The 14,551-nt window shown below is 43.8% G+C and overlaps 1 protein-coding gene across 3 annotated transcripts in view; it reads right to left on the minus strand.

The window, feature by feature from the left end:
- Positions 1 to 318: 318 nt before the first annotated feature.
- The window catches only part of HPSE2 (heparanase 2 (inactive)), a 621,208-nt gene continuing 606,975 nt past the window's right edge, over positions 319 to 14,551 (minus strand). For 2 of the 3 annotated variants that reach the window (XM_012661668.1, XM_012661669.1), the window contains one exon: positions 319 to 933. In XM_012661668.1, coding sequence (XP_012517122.1) covers positions 768 to 933 — 166 coding nt within the window. In that variant the 3' untranslated portion in view covers positions 319 to 767. The remainder of the gene's footprint in view (positions 934 to 14,551) is intronic. The other variant, XM_012661671.1, reaches the window with a different exon arrangement.

The following is a 14,551-nucleotide window of genomic DNA, read 5'->3' on the forward strand; positions in this document are numbered from 1 at the left end:
GCTTTCCACTCAGTGAATATTGTTACCTGACTCCCATTCCAACCGTGATGGAATCTGGATTCACAGAGGAATAGAACCTTCTTACAAAACCTGGAGTACGAGTGTAATTTTACTTTTGAAGCACCCACGTCCCAGAGGGATAGCCAGTGATGGATGCCACTGTCAGAAGCCCAGATGCACACATTCATATATCAGCCGGGAAATTACATGAACAGCTCACCCAGCAGGCCAGAGCTGACTCACCCATTTGCTCCCCTATGGAAGGAGACGTGTCAGGAAACCCAGGGAGGCAGCAGGAAACAGACAAAGGAGGAGTTAGGAGAGGATTGGCTTCTTGCAAGTCCACCCAGTTTTTTTCTTTCCCCATCTGCTGAGGGCAGCAGCGACAGGCTACAGTTTGGATTTTGTAGTTATATTGCTATGTGACCAGGATCGTGGGGCTGTTTGGAACATTTGTCCTGGGAGTGTGCTGGCAGTTTGTCTTCATGGTGCATGCAAATGGAAGCATTCAGCTCTATACACATACCTTTATCCTTCTATAGGTACAGATGACATCTACATTTTCTTTTGGGATGGATGTGACCTACCTAGGCTAAGCTCACGCTATAACATGTAGCCTCTTTGGAGAGCAAGTCTATGTTGATTCCAGCAGGACGGGGCAGCAGAGGCTGATTGCTAAGATGTCTGAAAAAAAAGGCTACTACTAGGGTGGAAGAGTGGAAGGCAGTCCCGCAGGCCCACTGGTGGCGTGTGAGTGTGAGGGTGGTCTATCGGTAGCGGCAGGCCAAAGCATTGACGTTCTTGACCACATAAAAGCCCATGGTGACTGGAGGGATGACCAATGTCCGGCCGGCCCGCAGGGGGCGGGGCTTCAATTCTGGGAGGGTCCCGTCGTCCACCATCACTAGGGGCTGGCCATTCAGCTGCACTGACCTACGGCGAGGAAAAACAGTACGGGACTCATTATTGCATTGTAAGGGAGCCAGTGCAATAAAGCCCAGTAGCCCCAGCTTGCCTGCCAGTGTGTCTGATATGCACACAGCTAACACTTACTGATGCTGGCTTCGTCCCAGGTCCTGACCTAGGTGCTTTCCTTTAATAACTGATTAAAACATCCCAACAACGCTCTGAGGTAAGTGACTATCATTATCCCCATGTTATCTAGAGTGGCTAAGTGACTTGTCCAAAGTCATACAGCTTGGAGATCCAGGAGTCAGGATTTGAACCCAGGTCGTCTAGCTCCAGGGACACATCATTTAGATAAGCGAAAAGTCTCTGTGATGAAGAAGCTAGAAATGCTTCATGGCTTTACTAAAAAAAAAAAGAAATCATGATGGCAGCTCAGTTTGACTTTTCCACCTATAGAGTTTTCACCTGTGGAATGATGCATGCACCTAAGATGATTTTGGAAATCTCCTATATAACTCATATCTTCCATTAATTTATTTGGCATATTAGAGAATTGGCATCATGTTACTCATCTAGGGTTATTTTGAAGGGGCACAGAGACATATCTAACAACTACTTTTTCTAATCTGAGTTTTCATATTTAATATTAAGCAGATATTTCTATTTTAGCAGCACAACAAAGAAGGTGACAAAGTAGGTATTTGCGATTACAATTCACGTATCTTTCTTGCTTTTATTCTTTCTGTGCGGTCACTCCAAAAAGGTGGACCACATCCACAGCATATTTAGAAAAGAGAAATAGGCCGTCTTAAACTAGATGGGAGGGAAATGCCACCCATCAATGAATGGCGTATGGTACAGAATCCAGACAGTGTCCCTGCTGTTCCTGACAGCCATGTACCCAGGCGGAAGCTCCGTTTTATGGGTAAGTAGAAAAGGCCAGAACCAGACCACCAGCTGGAAATAAGGTTGTGAGTCACCCTCAGAAAATCAACATTGCATAGTGATGACTGTTTCTGGGCCTTGCCCAACCTCCAATGCGATAACATTGCGGTGATATCATCTGAGCTGTAAAGAGAATAAAATGTTATAAATTGATATAGAGGTCTTTGTTCAGTGTTCCTTCTGTGCTGTGAATGACAGGCTGAGAGACAGACAATCAGATGCATGCCCAATAGAGCAGCGAATGCCTAGAGATAAGAGTATCACAAATTGCTCCCGATGGAGAGCTAGGCAGAGAAGAGCTCCAAGCTTAGCCCCACGTGGACAAGTTTGGGCTGGGGCCAGATCTGCCAGCCAGAGGGAGCAGCCTCCAGCCCCCACGTCTTGTTGGAACGACTGAGAAATGAATGAGTGAGCAGGAGACTCCTACGCAGAGTCAGGCTTGCCTCTGGAAGGTGTCGGAGCAGAAGAATTGAGAGCTGAGGGCCAGTGTTGACCTCATCAAATATTCAAGGAGCTTTTGCTTCCATATGTGGGAATGACCCTCTCCAGTGAAGACAGCCTGCTCACTGGAGTGGGAGGCAAGGTAAGGTGAGGGGTTCAGTTACAAAAGAAGCCCAGATGGGTCTTCATAGTGTATTCTCATTATTTTGTTTCAGGTGATGTGAATATTCAACAACCAGACATATGCACAAATACCAGTTCAATAACACTGATTAATCTTTCCAAAGCATACTCAAATTTATATCAGTTCTCTGCTTGAAAACCTTCAATGGTCATTTCTATATATATCGAATTAGGTGCAAACTTTCTTCCTGAAGAATTAGGTAATGCCCTTTTAGATTCAGATCATCCCAGAGCATTGACAGCTTTGGGTTCTGGGGAGTGCAAATCAAAGTGTGATAAGCAAACCTTTTAAAATCTATACAAATAATGAGAGTTGTTCCGGAGCAGGCCCTGTTCTGATTTCCTTATTGGTTATTTAAAAAGCTAACTGAGTGAAACCAGGAAGCATGGTCAACACCCTAGGCTGAAATCTCTGATTTCAGGAACTGAGTCACTAACTTGCTAGATGGCTTTGGCATATCCCTTAATCTCACCATCCTGCAGCCTTTGCATCTGTAAGAACATTATATAGGCTATAGTGTGAATGAAATGAAATTAAAAATGTGAAAGTGCTTTGAAAGCATAATGAGCCATGTAAGTTGTTATTCTTTTCATTGTGGACAGGTACCCTTTTTGGTCCTCATCATACTAATACTTTACTGCTCTGTGATACTGATACTTCTCATAGCTCCCTTCTGAAAACTTTCTCTTCCTTTGGCTCCCATGATCTCTCTCTCTCTCTCTCTAGGTTTTTCTCCTTCATTTCTGGATGTTGTTTCCTTTTTTGTGGGGAAATCGATCCCCTCTACCTGCTTCTCAGATGCTGGGGTTCCTGGTGCTTTTTCCCGTGACTCTTCTCTCCTCACGTCACGTGCTGTTACCCACACCCATGACTTTGATTACTACCCATACGTTGATGCTTCTCAACCCTGTATCTCTAGGCTAGATCCTTCTGAACTTACATATTTCCACTTGGTTGCCTGTAGGAATTTCAAAGTTACTGAGTCTAAATTCAAAATCTCCTCAGACCCTGTCCTTATCTCTGCCTTTAAAAAAAATCTTTGTGATAGTACCACCATTTATCCAATTACCCAAGCCAGAAAGCTGGGACTCTTGTGAGAGTTCTCCAATTCCCTTGTCTGGGGTCACTAAGGCAAATCAGTTCTACCCTTTAATGTTTTTCAAATCTGCTCCTTGTCCTCCATTCACTGTTATCATTTTAGTTCAGAACTTGCCTCTTAATCCGTCTCTGCACCATGTTCCTGACGCAACGATCTATTGTTGTTGCCGCACTGCTTCAAACTTTCCAACAAATCCCCATCCCTTCCACTTAAATATGGACAATGACACCCAGCTCCAGTGGCCTCTCCAGGGCCCCTTACTCCAACACATACTGTGGATCACAGACCTCTGGGAGTGGGCGTGGGATGAGTGGCCATTACTGTAAGGATTTCATTAATATATACATACACACAGATTGTTTTAGAATGAAAAAATAAATGTTTTTCACATATATGAGGTAAATATTTCTCAAACAAAAATATAAGTAGACACTATTGGGATTAAAAACACAAGTTCATTTAAAAGTGTAGTATACATTTTTCAAATGTAAATTGTTAGGATTAAAAAGACACACATTTATTTAAAACTGTGATACAATTCCCAATATATTTTTTGGGAGGAGGGAGGTATTATGTACTTTTTTCAGGACAGAGAATTTAAAAGGACAATTACCATAACGTGGAAGGCCATGACATTTGTTGACATTTAAAAGGAACCTCAGACCGAATTGGCTGAGCACCCTTGCCCCAGCATAAGCAAATCAAATGGCTTGCGGTTTTGCTTCCGGGTAGTAGCATATGCTGCTCCCTTCCCCTGCAACACAGCCAGTCCTCCTCTGCCAGACTCGCTGCAGTGGGTGCTTACAGAGTCTGCTCGGGTGTTGCCTCCCCTGGGGAACCTTCCCTGATCCCTGGGTTGGGTTAGGAGCCCCCCTCTGGGCTCTTTTAGCACCCCAAACTTACCCATAACCATGGCCTTTTTGTCACTGAATTGTAGTGATTTACTTGCCCTACTCCTCCCTGGGCTGTGACTCCTCAGTGCCTAAAGAGGTGCTTGGCACAGAGTAGGTACTAAATATTTTCTGAGTAAGTGATTGCACTTCTGAGGCTCTTTCGCATTATTTCTGATCTTCCTGGGTTGAGTTTTTCCAGCTCTAAAGAGATTCCCTGGAGGTTTGCCAGTGTCTTTACAGATTTCATTAACGTACCAATTACTCTTGCTCTCAGTGGCTTGTGGAGGTGTTAGATAAGATCTGAATTATCACTTATTCTCGCAGTCACTCACTAGATACCTTATCCCAACCTGACATGAGGCCATCGATCATTGCTAGTGTTTTTCATCCTCAGAAAAGATCTATACGACCATCTCTTAGCTAAGCCAACATCAGTTAATTTTGTGAGTAAGGTTTTGCGAGACCTTGAGTCCTCGCATGTCCTTATCTATGAAGTCCCTTCATTATAAAGATGGACAATGGACTTTATCACCTCCATTATATTCTTCTTGCTTATGCTTTTCTTTTAATATTTATCTTGTTACCCAGTGAAGTCATATCACGCTAAATATAACCATAATCTTTCATGTATATACGTTGAACAGTTTAAGTTTGCAAACAAATTCATATTAATGATAAAAATCACTGATTATGGAACACTATGTAAAACACACTGTGCTATAATTTACTTTGACTATGTCATTTAGTCCTTACGACAACTAACTGAGGCAGGTATTAGCATCCCCATACTACAGATGAGTAAATCAAAGTTTAGAGGGGTCTAAAACTCACCTCAGTCACACAGCTATTAAGAGGCAGTGTGCCCTTCACCACGGTCCCATCTGCCCCATGTGATTGCTAAACAGCCCTGGGAGACACACAGGGCAGTATTATTATTATTGTAACTTTACTATTGAGATGGGGTCAGAGAGGTTAAGTGGCCTGGGCAAGGTCATGTAGCTAATAAGTGGCTAAGTGAGATCTCAAATTCTGGCCTCCTGACTTCCTCTTTCTACTATTTCATGTTGTTTCTCCAAATTCCAGGTGGTGCTCATCAGGATCATGTTTCTTTCTTTGAAAACCTTTCTTATCATATTTTCATCATATTCTGGGACCGCCTTACTGGCCCAAGACTTCTCAAACCAAATGCTAAATGATCCACTCTAGGTTGAACTATTCCTCTTAATTCTGTAGCTTGCCTGAACTGCTGAGGGTTAAATTATCTAAATATTAGGACAACTGCATTTTATAGCCATCTGTTTTCACAAAGTCTGAGTTACCTTTTAATTCCTAAACTTGTTTTCTTAATTTTGTATGTTATTTGAAAAGGGATTCTACGTGTCAGTTTGGAGTCAAGCCCTCTGGTCCCCACGTCGCTATGGGAGCCCCTTGGCCCGGTCACCCTCCCTCCCCCCGCCACCTGTCTACAATCTCTGGTCTTCATGTCTTATCACGGTTCTCCACCGTGGATGTTTAAGCAAGGTCTCAACTGTTCTCAGGTCCCAGGGAAACAAGTCTAATGAGCATGTCCTTTCCCAGTCTTGAAAATTTGCTGGACTCTGATCTGGCCCGGGGGGAACTTTTGTGGAGAAGTGCGTGTTTTATCAGGAGTAGCCCTGGGAGCTGGTGTCTGGTCCAGGATGGCATATTTTGGGGCCTGGATAGGAGGTGAAGGGACTTCAAGAAAACCAGTTCTGCTTCAGCCACTTTGAGAAAGTTATTTGCCTTCTCTGTGCCTAGGGTTCTCCATCTGTAAGATGAGGGGTGACAGACCAGATGAACCCTAAGGTCCCCTCTAGCTTAACTATTTTTCAGGCAGGTTGCCTATGCCTAACAGCTAGCCTGAGGCAAAGTTTAATGCCAAATTTAGAGTGATCCTGCACAAACAGAAATCTGATCATGACGTTCATCTGTCTAAATATTCAGTGGCTTCCTGCTGGTCTCAGAACGTTGTCCAAAGTCCCTGTGAGCAGGCCCTTTTCTCTACGTCTCCAGCACTGTGGCCCTGTGATGTTTCACTCTAGATTCTGCCCGTTCCAGCTCCCCTCCACCCACCAAACTCTTTTCCTTCCATACTGTAGTTTCTTCCGATCACCGTCCCTCTAATCGCAGGGCTGGAACCTTCTCGATACTCTCTCCCGTCCCTTCCAGCTTCCTCTCTCACTTGCCCTTCAGGTCAGCGGTGCTCTCATATTACCCAGTACTTACTGGGTCTCAGCACCTGTCACCCCGTACTGCGCTGACTGCTTGTTTGCCTCTCCATTAGATAGGAAGACCATGTATCTGTCCTACTCATCCATCACTTTACTCTCCATCCACTCACATAGTAGGCAGTCAATAAAAGACACCTTAGATATTAATATGAGGGTAGTAGAACTACAACCTAGAAGGAAAAGCCACTGGATGGGAAGGCCAGAAACTTCAATTTTAGATTCAGGACAATAAATGTGCAGGTCTAGATATATTACCAGGCGCTTCTGAGGAACGATGGGATAGGGGAGAGGGAAGAAGGAGGGAGAGGAGAGAGAATGAGTAAGAATCTGAATGTGTGCATGGGTGTGGGGCAGGGGTTAAATCACCAGCTCCCTTTGCTCCTTAAAAATCCGCACACTGTTCTAGCTCCGACTCTAGGTCCAGTGTGCTTTCCTAAGCGCCACCAGAGGTCACTCTTGTCCTACATAACGATGCCAGGACTGCCCGACGTCGTGGTGGCTCCCAGGAAGCCGGAGCGCGACCGACCGCCTGTTCCCAAAGCCCGCACTCCAGTCCCGGGAAGGCGGGGTGACGTGCCCTGTGCTTGGCCTCCCGGAGGAACAAATCACCGTATCAGTCAAATCCCTACCAAAATGTCGTTGCGGTCCACAAGGCAGGGGACCCACCTGGAATGTGGCGTAACATTAAGGAAACATGCGAAGCTGGGCTCCAAATGCTGCCAGTTGCCTCCTTCCCAGCCAATGTGCGGAGAGCTGGGTTCCTCCGCACGTGCAGGTCGGCGGCGCCCGCGCTGCTCCGCGCCGGGCTCTCCCGGCTTCAGGGCCACGGCCGCCCCCGCCCACTCCATGGGCCCTGCACCTGTTTGTGCTTTGCAGGCCCCCAAGGCCCCCTCGCTGAGTTAGGAAGCTGGTATGTGCAGCTGCCCTGCCCTTCTCCAGGTCAGGGGCAGGTTACAGCCCAGAGGAGGCCCAGCCAGGTTTGCAGAGGGACTTCGCTCCCCTCTCCTGCTCCACAGAGGCTGTGCATCTGGGGAAGCTTAGAGAGGAAGTTGGTTTGAAATTGTGGTGAATGATCACTACCACGCTGAGGAGAGCTGCTGGGCGGGGGTGGCCCCCCGCCCGTAGGGTCCTGGTCCCACGTGCCTGGCTCGGTCAAAGGCTCTAGGATGCTCATGACCCTCTCTGGGGCGCTCTCGCTCCTCAAGAGTCCTGGGAGGACTACTTCCTTTCCAGTGTGTCCTGAAGCTTTTCTCCTATGTGCATTTGGCTCTACCTGGAATCTAGTAGAATCTGTCAAAAACAAAAACAAAAACAAAACAAAACAAAATCCTTGTTCTTCCCTCCTGGCCCCTTCAGATGCAGGCTCCCCCTCCGCTTTGTCTGGTATCTCAGCGGCAAGAAAGAGAGAGGCACATTATCTGTAGTTCCCTTTTAGGGTCACTGTCAGCCTTATTTTATCTGTATGCTGGAGACATTTTTTTTTTTGTCTGCTAGACTGACTTGTTTTAATTTTCAGTAGTGCGTGGCCCAGTGCCTTCTTGCCTGGGATAGCAGTTCAATTAATACCTGTTGAGTTCCACTCAGTTAACCTCTCTAGGAGTCCAATGTATCTGGCTGTGCATTCCAGTCTTTTCCTCAACCACTGTTATTTTTTAAATATTTATTTATTTATGTATTTATTTCTAGAGACAAAGTTTTCCTTTGTCTCCCAGCTGGAATGCAGTGGCCTCATCATAGTTCACTGTATGTAACTTCTGGGCTCAAGAGAAACTCCTGCCCCAGACACAGGCACGCACCACCACACTCAGCTAATTTTTAAATTTTTTTGTAGAGATAGAGTCTCAGTATGTTGCTCAGGCTGGTCTTGAACTCCTGGCCTCAAACGATCTTCCAGCCTCAGCCTCCCAAAATGCTGTGATCATTACTATTGTTAAAGAGAGGGGACTATAAGAGAGAGAAAATGCGGACGTGTCCTGTTTCCCTTACCCCTCCAACAGAACATGCCCTATTTGAGGTTCCTGGTCACTGAGACATTTTGGGGCTTGCTAAGGTTGTATGTCCCTTATCCTACCCTCTGGGGGCACACTGGAAAGATGAAGAGTTTTGATCTAGCTTCTGTAACACTGAGCAGAGAAAACAGTAGGACTCCTTTGTACAAGTAGAGCCAGGGGGTTTTATAGGCAAGTTGATAGAGATATAGGCTTTTCCTGTATGTAATATGGTTTAGGGTCAGGATTTGTTCTGTGTTCTATCCAAGTTTGTATAATAGTGGTCCAAGCCATAATGGGATTCTACCATGTGCTTCCAATGGCTTAAAATAACTTAGTACACTTGGCGGGCTAGATGAACTCCTAGCTAAGGAACCTGGATTTATACTGATATTGTTAACTCCCAACAGATGAAGGAATTATCTGGGGGCAGTTCGGGGAGAAAATGTGATTCTGAAACCATCTCAAAGCACCATATCATAGGCATATCACACTCAAACCACAGGACTCAATAGGAACCAGCTATAAAACCCATGATGACTTTAGTATGTGGTTAACTATGTCCCCTTCCCATTGTAAAGAATTGGTGCCATCAACACCGACATTTACAAGCGGTGTTTAAGCAGCATTACTCATATCCCCACTACTTTTTGTTGTACAAATTCAATTACAACAGACTAGTCCTTCCCCTCTAAGACAGAAAACACTGAAATATGCAAATGTGTGACCAGACAAACCATAATAAACACATTCCACAAAGAGTGGGAAAGAAGGGAAATCAAACCTAGTCTGGATTTCAATGCCTCTGCAGTCTGGCCCTAATATATCTTTGTGGCCTTTACCCTCACCCCACAAAGCATCCTATGTTCCAGTCACATGAGAGGATTTGGTACCTCACAAACAAAATGAGCCTTGAACTTTCGTACTTCCAAACCTTTAATGAGCTCATCCTGTTGCCTGCAGTTGCTTTCCCTACAGCCTTTCCTAGAAGTATAGCTCATCCTTCCAACCCCAGCTCAATAGCCCTCAGCCCCAAGGACTTCCCAGATTTCCAAGTCAGAATTTGTCTTTCCCTTCCTCATGCTCCCACTCTCCTGTATTAACTGTCACGCAGTTCCCAGCCCTAACTGTGTAGAGCTAGAAGAGGCAGTGTGGAGGTGAGACGCATACCCTTTACAGGCAGTCTACAGGTGGGGTGGGGTGAGGAGAGTCAAGTAGGAGGGGTGTGTGTGTGCATGCGTGCACACAGCATGTGCACAGACAAGTTTTCCATTTGTAAGATTATGAGATACAGTCCATGAGCCATACCCCAAATTAGTTCCATTACTATATGGTCATGGCTTCCTGGACACCTATTCAAATATGTTAAATGAAAGAGATAAATATCTCAGGTTTATTAGCTTTTGACAAATGTTCCCTATAACATCAGGTCTATTGGTATGACCTCCAAAAGGGAAAAATAAAATGTCCCAGGTGGCACAAGCTCTGTTCCAGAGCCCACAGATGTAAAGTGCGAAGTGTGTGTTGCCTCCGAATCACTCTTGCATGGGTAAGCAAGGAAGGGGTAGTCTTCAAAGTGATTACTGGTGTTTGGCAGTGGGTCCACAGTTTGGTGCTCCGGGACCCTTGTCTGGAATGAGCCACATCCTACCCTGGGCTTTCTGATGCTTGGCAGCCAAAGAAACACTGACTTGGGCTGAGGCTCTGCTATAGGGATGGTTAGATTAAAACTTTTCAGTTCCTTGAGGCTTACAGCAACTTGACATCTTAAACCAAGATGTCCATCCACAAACCACAGCCTCTGGAAGCTGTGGAGAAGAGAGAAGACAAGGGCCATTTCTTCTCAGTCCACCAGAACTGCCTACCTATTCTGCCTCTCTGCCCTTAATTTAGACTCAATTGCCAAGAAACAAGTTAGTTATGCCCTAAAGTGCTTGTTTACCAGAATTTCATCTGGGTCATCTGGGACAGAATGGAAATCCCTGCATGCAACCAGGGTCCCCAAGTGGGTAGGGGTGGGGAAGGGAGACCACAGCCCTAACGGATGGCTATGCAGAGAGTTTCCAGCTGTTGGAAGTAAACTGGAAGAAAATATATTCTGGAGCTGAGAACAAATGAAAAACTCTTGGAAAACAACAGTGAAAAGCCTAGGTTCCTAAACATCTTGGTTTAAGATGTCAAGTCGCTGTAAAATATAAAAGCATTTTATAATCCTCTAATCTGCCCAGTGATCTCCACATTACTAATCTGGGAAGCGAAACAAAACAAACAAAAAAACCTTTGAGGAGCCAGTGCTCATCCTTGCACTCAGTTGTGGAGAACTCCCAGGGGGTCATGGCATGTTCACACCTTTGGCAAGATGGCTTGGTGCCTGAATGGAGAATATAATCTGGGAAAAATCAAAGATGCAAATCATCTGGGATCTTATTTCAGCAGTTTATAGAGGGACAGTGGTTCTCAACCTTGGCCACATATTTGAATCACCTGAGGGAGCTTTAAAAAATACTGGTGCCTGGGTCCCAGCCCAGAGATTTTGGTTTAATTGGTTTGGGGTGCGGCTTGGGCATTGGGGTTCTTAAAGCTCCCCAGGCGATTCAAAGAGCAAAGTGCAGAAGGGGTGGGAATGTGTTTGCAGCTGGGGGTGGAGGGGAATCAAATACCTTCCTAACCATTACATTCTGAATTTGTTTTGAATAAAAAGAGCTTTTCTTACTTTTTTGGTATACCATGTCAGGAGGCCACATTTTTTAACGTGAAAGGAAGATGTGAACTTTCCAAAGGCAAGTTTTTTGTTGAATTGACTGAGCAAGCATTTTTGCTATTCCAGTGGAACTGCTTCCTTTACTGTTTCACCCCTCCAGCTTGCAAGATGAATATGCTACTAGAAAGTACCAGGGGAGCGTGTGTGTAGCACCTTACAGGATGCACAGGAATCAAATTAGATGAAGCATTAGCACCGAGAACCAACTCTGCATTTCTTTAGCACTGAAAAGAACACCTATTTTCTTTTCTTGAAAAGCAAGCTCTATAAAATCATTTAGATTTCTCTCAAGTCCTGGGCTGTGTCCCAGAGAGCTCCCTATAGATGAAGGGTGGTTGAAATTCTCTTCAGGCAAGAGGAACTAGGGAATGAAGACTGTATCATTCAGATGGGAGGGGGGAGGAAGGGATGGGTATATACATACATAATGAGTGCGATGTGCACTGTCTGGGGGATGGACACGCTTGAAGTTCTGACTGGGGAGGAGGGGAGGGGAGGGAAGGGCAATATACGTAACCTAAACATTTGTACCCCCATAATATGCTGAAATAAAAAAAATTAAAAAAAATGTGTCATTCAGTACCCTCACAAGATTTTTCACATATATATGCAATTGTTTAAATAACATTATATACATTGGTTATAGCTACTATCTCTTTATGAGCCTCAAAACACCCCCAAATTAGCACAAGGGTTAAAAGAATCCAAACTTCTCTAAGTTTCAATGAGTAAGCTTGCATTAACTGAAGATTTATTTGTAAGGCTCATTTCTCTACATACTTACTTCTCTTTGTTTTTTTCTACATACTGCTCAGAACCTTTAGTATAAGCATTTTACATATATACTTTTATATATATATATTTATATTCCTGCTTTTTACAGTGTCTATTTCAGACTTTCTGAACTGGAGACTAACTTGAATGTTAGTGTTTAGAGTAAGTACCGCTTTCCTGTTCACTCACGGCCAGCTCGTAAATCTCCCCAATTCCAGGCACTTTCTTGCCATTCGGAGCTCTCAGCCTCTGCAGCTTGTCTTCCCTCCTGAGGCGCTCTGCATGGCCTTTCAGAAGGGCTGCAGCCGATGTGGTTGATCTGCACCAGCAGGGCCTTTCCCTTTAGGTAAAGGAGGTCTCCATGCTAAGTGTTGTTTTATAAAAAAGGATCCTCTTTTTTTCCCGATTTGAAAGTGGCACCGGAAGCCCTTCATGGGTTAACAGGTTTCCTCGCACACTCTCAGCCTGAACGTTACAGGTATCGAGGCTCCTCACCTCTCACCAGACAGCAAAACAAATTCCAAATGAATTAAAAAAAATGAATAAAAGTGAAACAAAAAGGAAACTGGAAGAAAATAAAGATGAATATTTATCTGATTTCAGGAATATAAATACACACACATAAATGTGGAATGGAAGAAACCACAAAGCAAAAGATAAATATATTTAACTATATAAAAAGGAAACACCTCTGTATGTCAAAATAATACTCTAAAAATTAAGTAGTTGGAGAAACAGCTAAAATTCGGCCTCATGTCTGTATTACAGCAAACTTACAAATCATTGATAAACAGACTAACACCCCAATAGAAAAATAAGCAAAGGATATAGAAAATTCATAAAAGTAATACAATACTAACAGATATGAAAAAATCTTCAACTTAATAATGAAAGAATATAAATTAAGAATACCATTTTTCATTATGAAATTGGCAAAGAAGTAAAAATGTTACTGTACTGTGTTGGTGTGGTGAATTGTAATAACAAAATGTTTATATTTCCTCTTCCTCCTCAGACCTCTTCAACTAAGCTTGGCAGAGGTAAGAAAACTGAAAGGTTACTCCTGTGAGGAGATCCTGTAACTCAATGGATTCCAAGGTGAACAGGATTCCCAGGTGAGAGTCTGAAAACAAAGGATGTGAGGGTGTTTAGCTTGGATACTAGAGCCTTAAGGGGAGATATACTGAAAAATTGTTATAAAGAAGAAGGTAGAGATTGACACTGCTTAATTTTTCCTAAGTAAGAGTAGAAAGGGCAAGAAAACACCCTTTGGCCTCATATAAGGAGGCCATATATTTTCCCTTCATATATTTTCCCTTCAATCAGAGCTGTCTGGTCCTAGCCATTTGAGACTAGCAACTCCATCAAACAGAAGCTGAAAGGCTTCAGGTCAGGGATGTTATGGAAGAAACCTCTTGACCCACATGAGTCCTTTGAAATTTTTCCTCTAAAAAGTCATCTTTTAATAACTACAGAACTTTCATAAAGTGGCTGATTTTAGAAAGAAACTAATTTAAATGATCCCAGACAAGTGAAGATAATAGAAACCTTCAGGGAGTACATCTGGTTAACCATAGTTCAAAAAATCCAGGTACCAACTACTATCAGCAGCGTAGAACTTAAACACTTAGACATCTTGAGTCTGCGGGATAAATGGACTAAATGGCCCATTGATCCAGTGAACAAATCTTCAGGTTTTGTTTTTGAGTGTGTGAGTGAGAAGTCTTGGTATAGAATTCTTGGAGTTAAGGTTTTTTATCTGGTCTGCCTGTGTCCAAAAACTAAATGTGTTGCTTCCAGGTATCATTAGTGAGAGATTGTGGTGGGTCAGGTGGTGGCCAGTTCAGCCCTTGGGACTTTTCACATTAGTCAAGCTCTGAATCCAGGGATGAAATTTCATAATATGGTCTGTTTCAACAGGGACATGGAGATATTTTTAAAGTCTCAGCACCTGGAAGTTACTTGAGTATTTTCAGAATGATTCTGTTTGGCTAACATCAAATGACACCTCTCTTAAGGCATGCAGTTAGATGCCAGTGTTTTTCTTTGATATAGGATTTAATGAGGGTGAAATCAAAGCAAAAGTTATACCCTAGAGAGATGAAAAAAATGAGCAGTATGTGGAAAAAGAAAAGATGTTCATTTCTTCACAGAATAGGCAATAAGATTCTTGGTTCATAGGAGCCTTGAGATTTTTTCAGCTAAAATCATGGCAGCTAAAGGAGAGGATCATGCAGATATGGAATTTAAACATTCATATGGAATCCATTAGCCCCGAAGCAGAAACACTCTGCACCTCTATTAT

Source organism: Propithecus coquereli, unplaced genomic scaffold (genome assembly GCF_000956105.1).
Source record: "Propithecus coquereli isolate 6110/MARCELLA unplaced genomic scaffold, Pcoq_1.0 Scaffold73, whole genome shotgun sequence".
NCBI classification, from domain to species: Eukaryota; Metazoa; Chordata; class Mammalia; order Primates; family Indriidae; genus Propithecus; species Propithecus coquereli.